Below are 15,160 nucleotides of genomic sequence, written 5' to 3' on the forward strand. Positions count from 1 at the left end.
AACCAAGTTAATAAGATGTCACGAGCAGCATTTGTAGGGAATTCTCTAAGGAACTGCTTGAGGTTGCAGAGAAAAATACTCCTGGCTTGGTGGGAGGGTGTAGCTCAGTGGTAGCGCACATGCTTAGCATGCAAGAGGCCTTGGGTTCAACCCCTAGTGTCTCCATTAAAACAATTAAATAAATACATAAATAACTCTAATTACCCTCCCCCACAACAACAACAACAAAATACTCCTGGCTTAGTTTAATTATAGGTTCCCAATCTTAAGTATGTGGGAAAGAGTTTAATCTACTGTGCTTTTCCTGCAACACAGCTTAATCCTTTACAATGGTTTATTAATAATAATGAATGGAAGGAGAAATTTCACGGTTTGGTCACAGCAATAATGCCACATTTCATGGTTTGCTTTACATTTTAGTTTTACATCTGAGCTGTTCTCTTCAGCCCAACGCTCAGAGGGTGGGCATTAAACAACTGACTCGACCCTGGAAGGACAGGACAGCAAAGTGAAGATGTGCTCAGTTCCGGTATGAAGTCCAGGCAAAGAGCGCCTGCGCCCTCATTCTGAGTTCAGGGCTGCCCCGGAAGGCAAGGTGGTCTGTGGGGGAGAGGAGGTGCTGTGGACCCTAGTCCACACCCGGGGGTCCCCCCGGGGATGGCAAAGACCCCACCCACCTTGTCTGCCCTGAGGTTCCAACTCCCAGCACTCCCTCCACCTAATTTTGAAGTCGTTCAGTGTCGCTTGATTGAGAGTGTGGGAACCTTTAGTGACCAGGCCGGGATTTGGCACGAGGATGCAGTTTTGTCTCCCTCTGTGCCAGGGAGGGGAGTGGTGCCTTCCCTGGAGAGCACATGGTTTCAGTTCTTACGGCTGCAAAGGGGACAACCGGTCTCCAAATCACTGGTCAGATTCTTTTTCATTATAGGTCACTGCAAGACACTGAATATAGTTCCCTGGGCTGTATGGTAGGATCTTGTTGTTTATCTATTTTATATATAGCAGTCTCTGCAAATCTCAAACTCTCAATTTATCCCTCCCCTACCTTCCCCCCCTGCCCCCGGTAACCATACGTTTGTTCTCTTTGTCTGAGTTTCTTTCTGTTTTGTAAATAACTTCATTTCTGTCGTTTTTTTAAGATTCCACATATAAGTGAGAGCATTGGGTATTTTTCTTTCTCTTCCTGGCTTACTTCACTTAGTGTGATGATCTCTAGGTCCACCCATTGAATTTACTTAAAAAAATTAAAAGATGAATTAAAGAGAATTTGGATATCTCTTTTCGTGTGGCTTTAGGCAGAGTGGTACTTCCACTGAGCAGGAGGACACCATTCATCGTCAGACTTGATGACACCAGGTAGACACTGGTAGAAGCGGCCGACAGGACAGATCAGGACCCTGGGGATTGGCCCACTCAACCTGTGGTCCCAGGAAGCTGGCCTCAGCCGTGCTGGTCATTTCTGTGGTGTCTCAGCTGGGCTGTTTACTTGAAGGTGATTTGTCAGATGGGAGCAGCTCAGGTACATTTTTGTCCTTGTGTCCCATCTGTTCCATTGCAGTCACGCAGATAAGAAAACATAGTTTCCAAAAGTCTGTGGGTTGCAAATGTTGGCATAAAGGTGTAATTGTAGCCACAGGGTCAGAGGCAGGCTCCGGGTACTTCAGAATGTTCAGCAATCAAGACTTTCTTCCTCAGGAATAATAGTGTGAAATGAATGCAAATTCCGGTCCAAGCTTTCTTGATTATTAAGAAATTTTTATTTATTTAAACATTGTGTGTGTGTGTGTGTGTGTGTGTGTGTTTAGGTAATTCTGTTCATTTATTCATTTATTTAAATGGCAGTACTGGGGATTGAACCCAGGACCCCATGCATGCTAAGCATGTGCTCTACCACTGAGCTGTACCTCCCAACCCCACCGCTTGATTTTCTTTTTTAATGGGATGGTAGAGGCTGTGTTCAGATTATAATTCAGACGTTGGTTAGGCTACAGTTGTTTGTTTGTTTGTTTTCAATAGCAGAATTAATTTGAGACCAGAAGCTATGAATCCTTCCTTCTTTTCTTTTAGCAACAAATCAACAAATATTTATTGGCCTGGTTTTGAGAATGTAATTATGAATAGTAGTTTATAGATAATGTATTCATGTCAACAAGTTAAGAATATAGTATTTGTAGATTTTCATAGCACAGCATAATTTCCCCCTAAGGGGGTCCTTTTTAAAAAACAATTTTAATTTTATTTATTTTATTTTCTTTTTTCTTCTATTTTTTTAAATTTCTTATTGAGTTAGTCATTTTACAATGTTGTGTAAATTCCAGTGTAGAGTGTAATTGACATACAGCACTGTGTAAGTCTAAGGTGTACAACACAATGACTTGACTTGCATAAACCATGAAATGATAATCACAGTAAGTTCAGTGAACACTGTCATCTCAAACAGATACATCATTCAAGAAATAGACAAAAATTTTTTGTGATAAAAACTTAGGACTTACTGTCTTACCAACTTTCATATACAACACAGAGCTGTGTTAATTATATTTATCATGTTGTACATTACATTTCTAGTACCTATTTATCTTACAACTGGAAGTTTGTACCTTTCAACCACTTTTATCCAGTCTTCCCTCCCTCCAATCCCTGCCTCTGGTAACCACAAATCAGATCTCCTTCTCTATGAGTTTGTTTTTGAAGTCTAATTGACATACAGAGCTATGTTAGTTACTGTTACATGACATGGTGATTTGGTATTTTTATAACATTTAAAAATGATTACCATGATAAGTCTAGTTATGATGTCACCACACAAAGACATCACATAGTTATTGACTGTATTCCCCACACTATGTATTTCATGCCTCTGATTCATTTATTTTGCAACTGAAATTTGTACCTCTCAGTTTCCTTTATCTGTTTCTTTCCTTTCTGAATCCCCTGCCCTCTGGCAACCATCCATTTGTTTTCTGTATCTGTAACTCTGTTTCTGTTTTGTTACATTTGTTCATTTATTTTATTTTTTAGATTCCACATGTAAGTGAAATCATAACAGTATTTGTCTTTCTCTGACTTATTTCACTTAGCATAATACCGTCTAGGTCCATCTGTGTTATCGCAAATGGCAAGACTTCATTCTTTTTTATGGCTGAGTAATATTCCATTATATTTATATCCCCCACATCTTCTTTATCCAGTCATTTGTTGATGGGCACTTGGGTTGCTTCTATATCTTGGTTACTAATGCTGCTGTGAACATAGGGGTGCATGTATGTTTCCCAGTCAGTGTTTTTGTTTTCTCTGGATAAATATATCCAGAGAAATGGAATGGAATTGCTGGATCATGTGGTAGTTCTATTTTACTTTTTTTGAGGAGTCTCTATACCATTTTCCATAGTGACTGCACCAATTTACATTCCTACCAACAGTGCATGGGGATCCTAAGGGGGCCCTGTAAGGGAGGATGAGTCATGTTGACAGTGATCAACAATCTCCTGCTCCCCTTCCCTCCCTCCTCCCCTCCCCTCTTCTTTGCTTTGCTTCTCTTCTCTGGGCCACTTCCTGAGCATCTAGTTTCAGACAGTGAGTGGTCACAGAACCTGTGCAGTTAACTGTGAAATTTGGTCGCCTTGAACTAGTAGGATGGAAAGACGTTTGATCTTCAAACTTCAGAAACTCCTGCAGTGGTGGCATCATAAAATTTGGGTTCTGCCATGGCAGGAAGCTCAGGCATTAGCATGCTATGTTGTTCTTCCAGGCTCATGGTCAAATATGTAATAATAGGAGAGGGGAAGGTACTGCTCAGTGGTAGAGCGCATGCTCAGCAGGCACGAGGTCTTGGGTTCAATCCCCAGTGCTTCTGCTAAAAACAAAAAGTAATGATGGTTGTGACTAACATCTGTCTTGTGTTCAACAAAGTACATCTGCATGCCCTAATCTCATTTAATACACACAGCCACTTTGTGTTTGGGTAATACCACTTTCTCAGTTTTATAGAGATATTAAATGATTGTTTAATATTACACCTCCTCTAAATCACAATGATGGGGCTAGAACCCAGGTCTCCTGACTGTAATTCTGTGTTTTTCAATATGGAATAATAATGTGGAATAATGCTTACGGACTAATACTTATGGAATAACGCTTACAGAAGTATCCAGAGTCACGTGTGAGATAACAACATTAAAGAAACACTCTTCTTAGGAAAGAATCTCCCAGAGACACTTAGGACCAATATATTCTATAAATACACGCCATTGACGTAGGCATGGGACTGGTAGAGGTTAATAATAGCCAGGCTGTTTTGGTGGGCAGTGGCTGGGGCATGTGTGTCTCAGTTTTGCTTGGTAGTTAATAGTATTCTTGAATAATTAGGAACTGGTGTGTTGGTTATCTCATAGCCCAAGTAAGGCTTTGATATTGCCAGGTAATGCACTGGTGGTATGAAACACTTAACTTTTATTTACTGTACTGGCCACTGAGTCAGAAAACAGCAGCTTATATGAGGTTGCAGAAAACATTTTGTCCTGGTGAATCTAAGGGGAGTTGATTCTCAGAAGAGCAACTGGTATTATCAAGAACAAGGGTATCTTTGCTCTTTCCACAAATGTGTACCACTTCTTATTCTTAGATTTTGCAGGGGGACAGGAATCATGGCATCTATTTGGGCTATACACCCTGCTGAGTGCACATTATGTGTAGAGTCTTCCAAACGGTTTGCTTGGAGAAAGACTCTAAGATTTTCAGCATGAATTCTAGGACTAACTGGCTGACATTCCATTCTTCTACATGACTGAAGTAATCACTTCAAACACGTGGTCTCTGGTGGAGGCTGCATTCAGATGCTTACTCAGGAGTCGATTTATGCTATCCGCTGCTGTAGGACATCTTTAAAAGAACCCCATAACACTGTCTTCATCACAGGAATAGTGGTAAATAGGAAGACGACAAGCAGGCTTTTGAGAATAGGTCATTACCAGGAAAAATTACTTCAGAAGGACCATATCTCACATTATTTCAGAATAAATCTAAGGCAAATCAAAAGAAGGAAAATAATAACAGGAAAGAGGGAGATAATGATAAAGAGTAGCTCCAGGAAAACTTGCTCTTAAATTACTTCAGAAGCTTTCTTTCTTTTTTTTTTTTTTAATGAAGGTACTGGGGATTGAACCCACGACCTCACACATGCTAAATAGTGCTCTACCACTGAGCTACATCCTCCCCTGTCTCAGGGTAAACCTAAGGCAACTGAAGAGGAGGAGGATGACGATAAAAAATGACATTAAATGGTGCTCCGCCCAGCCATCAGAGGATCTTCTTCAGCTGTAGCTACTGGGGCCTCAGCCCCTCCTCCACTTCCTCTGTCATCAATGCCTCTTCCGTTGTTACTTCAGAGCCCAGAACCTCTTTTCATTGAAACCCCCAGTTCCCAAGCCCCTTCTGTGCTTAAGCTGTGGGTCCACCAGGAAGGATACAGCTCTTTGTCCCTTTCGCTGTGAAGGTGACTCCATCTCCATCCGTAACAGTGATGTCAGTATGAACAGTAGCCACCATCTTTGATTGGGCATCTGCCATGGTCTTAGTAACAGGCCTTTTATACCAATTAAACCACTCGATGAGCTGAGTACTATTGTTTGCTAGTATGTAGTTATTTTCAGAGATAAAAGTTCTCTGAATTGCTATTGGCTTTGAGCAGTACTAATCCTACTGTGTAGTCCTCTAAAAGTTGGCTTTGGGGACAGCCTTCAGCATCTTCTTAATGGATGGAGTTTAGCAGTTAATGTTTAGAATTCACGGGCACACTGCAATGATAGACCACAAATTGTGGTTTTATACTTTATGTAGACACTTTCTTTTTTTAAATAAATGGGGATTTCCTTTTTTCACCAAGGCCTAGAACTGATAAACACTCCAATTCAGGACACTTTCATTTCCTTATTTATTCTGGATACTTCCATGGTTGGAAGGTGTCCCTCACGTGCAGTACAGACAGTTTTAACTAAAAAGTATCCAGATATATTTCACTAGGGTCTATAATTAAAGGTTTAGTATTCTAAATTTGTTTTACTTCACATTGGAGACCTAGTATATGTTCTTCTTATAAAGAATAGAAATAATAAGCTCTCTTGTTTGTTTTTTGTGTCTTTTTTGGCTTCAGACGATTTCATCAATGAGTTAATTAATATCAACAGACCCCCCCTCTGGACCAACAAGGCCTTTTTTCATTCCTAGAATGATGACATCTTAGAAGATTTTTATTCTTGTATTCAAAATTAAATCTTTTTTCAATTTGATGAATTTTGATAGATGTATACACCCATGAAACCACCACCACAATCAAGACTAGATTTAAAAAAAAATTAGAGACATAATTAGGCCATTCAAAGAGCCTGTTAAGTATTAAGATTAAACTTCAGTCAAAACAGCATGACTGAAATGGAAATCGATGAGTAGATGAGGTGAGAGCAATGACCTTTGGAAACCCGCAACGTGGGTTATTCTGGACAAAGAAATGAACTGATGACTCAGTGAGAGGGAGACTCAGAGTTTCCTGCACACCGTCAAACACACATTACAACAGTTCTGATTAGTAATAAGAAGAAAGTAAGACTAGTGGAAGGAAGGGGGCGGAGCCGCCAGCTGACTTCGCCGACACCTGCATCTCAATGGAGAGGGTGCACCTGAGAGCCTCTGTCCTTCGAGCATGTTACAATTACTAAAGAGAAGCAAACACTAAACTTAAGCTCTGATCATTGCTTTGAACCCTGGGATGATAAATCGTCTCCCTCCTGCTGGCTAGGGAAGCCTCCTGTTTGCTCACAGAGTTTACACAGTTCATCCCACTGTGAGTCACAGAATTTCATTTGTTCTCCACATATAGAAGGGATTTTGAGGCTGTCAGATGATGGCTCTTTCTTGAGTTTTCCAATTTTCTTCTCTCTAAATGGCTACTAGTGCTTGTAGGGGAGGGGAGGCATTGGAAATCAAATTATTGAATCAACAGAGGGCTTTGTTATCAGTGACACAATCTTGTGGACATTTGCTCTAATAACTTAAAAAATCTTAATCTTCAGATAAATATATTTCTAATTCTCATTAACTTAATTGCTGCTATACAGCCAGCAAATGTACCAAGTTCTGCTTAATACAAGCCTTGAAAATTATCATCTTGACGAAGGTTCTAGTTCTCACTGACTAGCTTCCGATGATTAGCACAATAGGACAATACAATAACTGATAACGTAACTTTGAGCTCCACAAAACAAACAAACAGAGGGGAGGGTATAGCTCAGTGGAAGACTGCATGCCTAGCAAGCACAAGGTGCAGGGTTCGATCCCCAGTACCTCCATTAAATATAAATAAATAAATAAACAAACAAACCTAATTACCCACCCCCCAAAAAACAATACACAGTGCTATATGTCAACTATGTCTTAACCAAACTGGAAGGAAAAAAAAGAGTGATTAAAAAAAACAAAAAACAAACTGATCAATGTTTTAACCACAGTTTAAGAAAATAATAGATTTTAGTTTTGGGAACAATCTAGCACTCGAGAGATACTACTGATGATATAAGAGGACAAATTTGTTGGACCAGAAAGATGGGGAAATTCTTCAGACAGCTATCAATGCTGTTGTTGTATGTTCATACAGCTCCCTTTTGGAATGCCTTAAGGAATAAAGTAAAAAGAAATGCAGTTTGTGTACTGCATAAAGCACTCCTTTCTTCTATGACATTCTTATTAGGGCACATGCCTATGACTGTTTTGTAAATGACTACTTTATAAATTCTTTACAATGCAGAGACAACTTTTGCTTCAGTGGAAAATTACGTGTTATTTAGAGCACTCTCTTCAGTGTTATCAGTTTCAGGTTTCATAGGGCTCTGCATCTTTCATGGCCTTTGAGCTATTTGACAGTTATGTAAATTGCAGATAGCTAATAGCAATGCCCAGTTATTCTTGTCTATAGACAAGTAAACACATTCTGTCCAGCGGAGGTTTCGCTGAGTTCCCTCTCGGCACTGTGGAAGAAGCCAGGCTTGCCTCTATTTGCACATTCACTTCAATATTCCTAATCTTTATGTTCCTGTTCTTTGGATAGTCCTTTGAGCTGGTTGTAATATCTTAGAAGTTCCTTCGTTAATAATAACTTAAATTAAAAAAAGATTAAATAACGTTTTTAGCACATGGTTATTTTCTATGTGTATTAGAGTCAGGATTTTACTTTAAAAAAACACGGCATTTATTTGTTTGTTTGTTTTTTGGAAAAGGTAATTAAGTTTATTTATAAACTTATTTTAATGGATGTACTGGGGATTGAACCCAGGACCTTGTGCATGCCAGGCACGTGCTCTACCCCTGAGCTGTACCCTCCCCAAAGATTTTACTTTTATTTGTTTGGAAAACTATGATTTAACAACAGTATAAAGGAAAAAGAGGTTTCTGAGGGGGAAGTTTTGAAATTTGGTGTCTGTCATCTCTGCTCACACAGATGGTTACCACTCTTCTCTTTTCCCCTTTTTGTACCATAATTTTACTCTTCTAACCTTCATTCAGTTACTATTCCTTTTTTTTTTTCTTTAACCACAGATAAAATTTTTGATGGGTGCCAAAGCTAGGTAACAACTGGTTGTTTAAAACTGTTGCTTCACAAAGGGAAAATAAACAAATGAGCTTATCAACATTTTAATCACAATTAAAAAATAATTTGTTTTTACTTTGGTAACAGCCTAGCACTCAAGAAATAATACTGATGATTTGTAAGAGAAATTAACTTTGTTGGACCTAAGTGACAGGGAGACTTTTTTTTTTACTTTATTTAAAAATTAAAAAAAATTAATTAAAATTTTTTTTTTATTGATGTGTAGTTGATTTACAATATTAGTTTCAGGTATACAGCAAAATTGACTCAATTTTACATATACATAAATATAGAGTTTTTCTTTTCAGATTCTTTTCCATTATCTGTTATTACAAGAAATTGAATATAGTTCCTTGTGCTGTACAGTAGGTCCTTGTTCATCTATTTTATGTACAGTAATGTTTGTCTGCTAATCCCCAACCCCTAATTTATCTCTCCCAACCCTTTCCCCTTTGGTAGCCATAGTTTGTTTTCTATGTCCATGAGTCTGTTTTTGGTTTGTAAATCAAATTTGTATCATTTTTTTTTAGATTCCACATATATGTGATATCATATGACTTTTGTCTTTGTCTGACTTACTTCACTCAATATGATGATCTCTGGGTGAGATGGGGAAAGTCTTCAGGTAATTTTAGGTGCTGTATATCTTCGTATAACTCCCTTCAGGAAGTTCATATTTTTTATTGAGACCACTCATAGGAATCATTGCCCTGTATTCAAAGGAAACATCTCGCAACATCCAATAAATAACAGACTTTCATACTTACTGTGCCCCACCAGAGTGCATCTGCATATGTAGAAAACTCCTTATTGGCATCCTTTTCCACCAGATAGACAAGGAAAGACGAAAAAATGAGAACCAAAAATCCTATGTACCAAGCTGTGATTAATTCCTAGATATAAAAGGAATGAAAGATTTTTAGAGGTGAAAATCATTGAAAAAGGGAAAAATATCTAAGCATGATTCCAATTCATTTTCGTACATCTAGGATATTTATGATGACTTAAAAATTTTTAAAATTTATTTTTAAAGGTTTTTTTTTTTCTTTTTTTGAGGGAGAGTAATTAGGTTTATCTTTTTTTTTTTTTAAATATAGATACTGGGGACTGAACCCAGGACCTTGTACATGCTAGGCACACGCTCTACCACTGAGCTATATACACACCATGATGACTTTTAAACAACCCATTACATGTTGTGTCCCCAAATGACTTTAACCAATTCCTGAAAAGATTTAGTTCGCTTTTGATAAGTTTATCAAACACCACAGCAATCAATGAAAAAGCTAAAAAAAACCCCCAAAAACCTCCCAAAATGAAAACTTGCCCTGTAACTCGGAAAGCAAATCTTACCTTGCTGTGGGCATAAACCACTGAGCCTAGCAACTTCCAAGTGCCCCCCCTGCGGTCCATGCGCACCATACGGAGGATCTGCAGGAAACGGAGGCTTCTGAGCGCAGACGTGGCGAAAATATTACCCTGAGTTTTTGCAGAAACAACTGCTATTGAAGCGATAAGCACAATGGTATCTGAAAGAAACAGATTGGAACAGCCATCAGCAAGCAGCATGACCAGGATGTTTTATTTTCCAAAACAGTATTTGAGAAAGGGTCACTTTGGCCTTTTTGAGGCACAAATGAGCAGTTCTTGAACCCCAGCCCGGCAAGGTGCTACCTGGGCTGTGTGATGGCTGGAGAGTGAAAAGGCAGAGAACAGGATCTCCTGTCATCTTAGTTCTGACCCCTTGGCCATCCTATGCTTTACCTATGCAATTGTGGACCACCTGCTACTTAGCCTTCAAAGAATGGGACAATGGCCCTCAGAAAGTTGGATGTTTCTGGGTGCTTGAGGACTGTGGGGCAGCCTGACCCCCATGCCTGATGTCACTGCTGATCCTGTCGGAAGAAAGGAGTTTCTGTCTCAGCCCGGATGCTGTGGCTCCCTGATTGATGCCGTGAGGCATCACAGCCTGTCCAGGTACGAAAGTGCCACTTCCTATAAAAACACCTCTTGTTTTCTTGCCAAAGAAGCTCGTCACTCCTTCCTGCAAAAAATTCATATATGTTGTGGACTCTGCAACTTTATATACTGTTTAATAACGGCCTCAACTAAGCTGAATACTCTCTCTGCATAGAGTCCTCTGTACACCTGGTCAGCCAATTATGTGGGTACTTTGTATTCAAATTAATTAATATTACATTTGTTACAGTAGAAGATGTAATTATACATACTGTGCATTGCACAGGAATGGATATTTAATGTTTGGCATATTGACATTTGGCTTAAAAAATGTCTGCCCTTTTGTAAGCTAAAAAGAGAGCGAGCAGCTAATGAAAGCACAGAAAGGTAAGTGAGGACGTAATCGCTCCAATGGTAAATATCTGAGAGATGGAAAGCAGGCTTTGAAGTGGGAGAAAGGAAGTGGGAATGAATGGCCTCCTACGGCCATTTTTAAAATAAGTTAGCTTGACCTTATCATCCTCAGATAAAAAGTCCTTCCTGCTCTAAGTGGACTGTGCATGGCAGGGTGTCCACACTCTGAAGGTGAGTTCCACTTCAAGGGTGTCACCTGAGTCATGTTTCTGTGCTCCTCAGGGTAACTGCTCTATGACTGTTTTCATCCTTCATTCCTGCACGCAGAAAGGTCTGGTTCCCTGGTGCGGACTGAGAAGACCTTTGAGCCACTCTCCTGGTGTCTCTTCTAGGTCAGGACGTGAAGAGAGAGGGTCAGGGGTTGGGAGCACAAGGGTCAGCTGGAGGAATTTTTTCCAATCGGATCTGAACGTGGTGTGACTTTGTGGTTAGGTACAAGGAAAGTCACAAATGCATCCTTGAGTTATCATTCTCTGTAACCATAATAAATGAAAAGGAACTACATATGTTAATGCAGACACCAAAGACATTAAGTAAAAAATTCAGTTGCAAAGCAGTATGTACAACATACTCTCATTTTAACAAAAAATATATCCCACAACTAGGAAAAACACGTGAGAGTGTACAGAGGACACTACCGTTCTCTCTGGGGGAGGAGAGGTGGGGTGGGCCTGTGGATGAGTGGACTTCTCACTTTCTAAGTTACTGCTTTTGGTAGTGTTGGAATTTTATAACAAACTGTCTTTTGAAATCAGGAGAAAAAAAACTGAAAAAAAGAATCAAGTGTGAAAACTTCTCTTGGTTTTCACCTTGGAGGGATTTAGTCCCAAGACAAGTGGTTGACAGACAAAAAGACATTCCCTTCAATGGCCCTGCTGGATATATATTTTGCATTTATTTCTCATTGTTATCCTGCTTCATCACAAGTGTACAAAGGAAAGAAAAAAGTATGATTCCCTATTTACTATGTTAAAATATTAGAAGTAGTTGAAATAAGCAAATAAGTAGGAGTGTAGAAAATACAGACTTAGAATTTACTATGTAATAAATTGGTAGTTCGAGATTTGCAGATACTAAGTGCTGTAGATGAAACAGATAAACAACAAGTTTTTGTTACATAACACAGAGAACTATATTCAGTATCTTGTAATAACATATAATGAAAAAGAATCTGAAAAGGAATATATGTATGTACGTGTATGACTGAAGCATTATGCTGTACACCAGAAATTGACACAACATTGTAAACTGACAACAATAAAAAAAAATAAAGTCACAAAGTTCATAAATGGAAAGAAAGTTCCTGCCAGGTATTTTCTTTAGTTCTAGGTTTTTCTTACAAATGTTATATTATTTCAGTCTTTGTAACAACTGTGTTGATCAGGCATTCTACAGATATTGTACACATGAAAAAAGTGAGACACACACAAAATGTATTAGTTTCAAAAGATCAGCTATAGAGCTGTTACACTGCAGTGCAAAAAGGATGCTACAGAGTTAGTTCATTAGACAAAACCTTGACAAAGTAAAAAGAATCCTGCAGATCTGAGACAATTAAAAAAATTATGCACACAGTGAATCATAATTTAAGTGTTTCAAGTCACAAAATATGCAAAAGGAACCACAGATTTGATTTAATACCCTCACTGTAATTCAGATCAGAATGAAATAAAAAATGAGCAACCACATGGCAAACAATGAATGCAGTCACAAAAATGTTTCTGGTTGGGTTACAGTCATCCACTGGAATTTTGTGTCAGTGCCACCTAGATGTTTCCTAGGTTAATATTTTAGAAGTTATGGATACTCTTTACTTTTATTTTAATTTATATTTATTATTTTTGTAGTTCATTACTTTGCACGAGGTTCCACAAGGTTCGACTCTTGTATTACAAGTATCTAGAGCAGTGCCTGAACCATGGTAGGCATCTGATAAATGTTTATAGAATCAACTTGGGTTAATAAATATTTAAAAGTAGCTTGAGCTTTGTTCTCTTGCCACCTCAGTGGCTTAATAATTGGGACATCAATCTAAAAGACTCTTAAGTTAACCAAACCAGCACTGACTTCTACTGCAACATCATAATTCACTGCCGTCATCCATTAGTGCTTCTAAAAAGCAAATCTCACTAAGGTTGACCTTTTATTAAGTTGGGTAGGTGTGGTCTTTAAACCATCACAGGAGACTCCTGAGCACCTCCTTCCACACACACCAGAGGAACAGCAGTTTCCTCTGAAGGGAATCGGGACACGAGCTGAGCGGCTCCTACACATTGTAGGCAAAGGAGAAAAATGTTCCCATCAAGACAGGTAGGAAAGGCTGAGTGAGACACTCTCGCCATAAATCCCACTTCTAGCCCAGTGCTGTACAAATGAAGGGGAACCCAAACTGCCAGCTTCCCCTGAGAGTCTAATGGTGTGAATCTCACCTTTAGCACCCCAATTTTTAAGATGCCCATCAGAGAGATGGAACCCCCAAAACCTAGCTCTGCATCCATGAGCACCACAAGACTGTAGCAAAGAAGCTGGTGTTAATGGGGGTGAGCACCCCACAGCAGCCATCACCCCACATCATCTATCACTTCCTCGGCTCAGTGTGTAGGCAGAAACGCCCACCTCCCAATCTTTTGAAAGGATTTTATTTGCATGCTTTATTTAAAAGCTGCTCCTGGCAGGGGAGAGTATAGCTCAGTGGTAGAGCGCATGCTTAGCATGCATGAGATCCTGGGTTCGATCCCTAGTATTTACATTAAATAAAAAATAATATGAATAAGCAAATCAAATTACCCCCCTCCCCAATTAAAAAAAAATGCTACTGCCCGATGGTCAGGCTTCTAACTTTACCTGCACAGTTCATAATATGGAGAGTAGCCAGTGGACACTTCCCCTGCCCTTTCCCTCTAGCCTGCTCCAAGTTGCCAGCATCTCCCTGTAGGAGCTTTAATACACATCTGGCTCCCCAGGTTTTGAGGCTGCTGCTTGAGAGAAAACCCCCTGTATCAGCTGGCTTTGATAGCTAACAGGACTTGCATTCAGGAGTCCCAGAGGACTATAGCAAAGAAAGAAGATGCTCTTACTGGGTTCAGGAGCCCTGCAACCCCCCTCCCCACTCCATGGCTATATAACTGGGCCCAGTAGAGAGAGAAGAGGTAAAAATGCCCACTTTCTCCCTGGGTGGGGTCTAACCACCTACTTTCCTAGCTGCTGCTGGAGGGTCCAGCTTCCAACTGCCCTTCAGCTAAGGAGCTGACTGCGATCTTCCCCTTTGGGACACGATGGGTCTTGGCATGCCTTCAACTCCTGGGAGACACAAAGAACAGGGGAGATGGTGAGACAAACACAAAGGTTTTAGAGACAGCCAGAAGCAAAGGCTAGGCTCATTGATGATGTTCAGCTCCTACACAAGACCAGTCTGTCAAGAACTGGGGAGGTGGCTATTCTATCCAATGCACAGAAACTAACACAGAGAGTAAAGGGACATGAAGAAACAGAATAATATATTCCAAACAAAAGAACATGATAAACGTTCAGAAACAGATCTCAATGAAACAGACAACCTAGAAGAAATAGGTAAATTCCTAGAAACATACAACTTATCAAGACTGAATCATGAAGAAATAGAAAATCTGAACAGACCAATTACTAGCAAGGAGATAGAATCAGTAATCAAAAACCTCCCAACAAACAAAAAAGTCCAGGAGCAGGTGGCTTCATTGGTGACTTACACCAACATTTAAAGAATAAATATCAATCCTTTTCAAACTCTTCAAAAACAAACAAAACAAAACAAAAGAGGAAAGAACACTTCCAAACTCATTTTATGAAGTCAGCATTACTCTGATACCAAGAACAGACAAGGATACAGCAAGAAAATGAAACTACATATCCCTGATAAGTATAGATGTAAAAGCCCTTAATGAAATCTTTGCAAACTGAATTTGAAAGTATATTAAAAGGTTCATACATTACAATCAAGTAGGGTTTATTCCAGGGATGCAAGGATGGTTTGACACCTGTAAATCAATCAATGTGATGCACCATATTAACAAAAGGAAGGATAAAGATGATATAATCATCTCAATAGATGCAAAAAAAGCATTTGACAAAATTCATATACTTTCATGATTAAAAACTCTCAACAAAATGGAC

General features: G+C 39.3%; 1 protein-coding gene across 4 annotated transcripts in view; it reads right to left on the reverse strand.

The window, feature by feature from the left end:
• KCNQ5 (potassium voltage-gated channel subfamily Q member 5) overlaps positions 1 to 15,160 on the reverse strand; it is a 456,708-nt gene that overhangs the window by 87,484 nt on the left and 354,064 nt on the right. For all 4 annotated transcript variants that reach the window (XM_072965455.1, XM_072965458.1, XM_072965459.1 and 1 more), the window contains 2 exons: positions 9,992 to 10,167; positions 9,406 to 9,531 (listed from right to left, as the gene is read on the reverse strand). In XM_072965455.1, coding sequence (XP_072821556.1) covers positions 9,406 to 9,531; positions 9,992 to 10,167 — 302 coding nt within the window. The remainder of the gene's footprint in view (positions 1 to 9,405; positions 9,532 to 9,991; positions 10,168 to 15,160) is intronic.

This window comes from Vicugna pacos, chromosome 8 (assembly GCF_048564905.1).
Source record: "Vicugna pacos chromosome 8, VicPac4, whole genome shotgun sequence".
NCBI classification, from domain to species: domain Eukaryota; kingdom Metazoa; phylum Chordata; class Mammalia; order Artiodactyla; family Camelidae; genus Vicugna; species Vicugna pacos.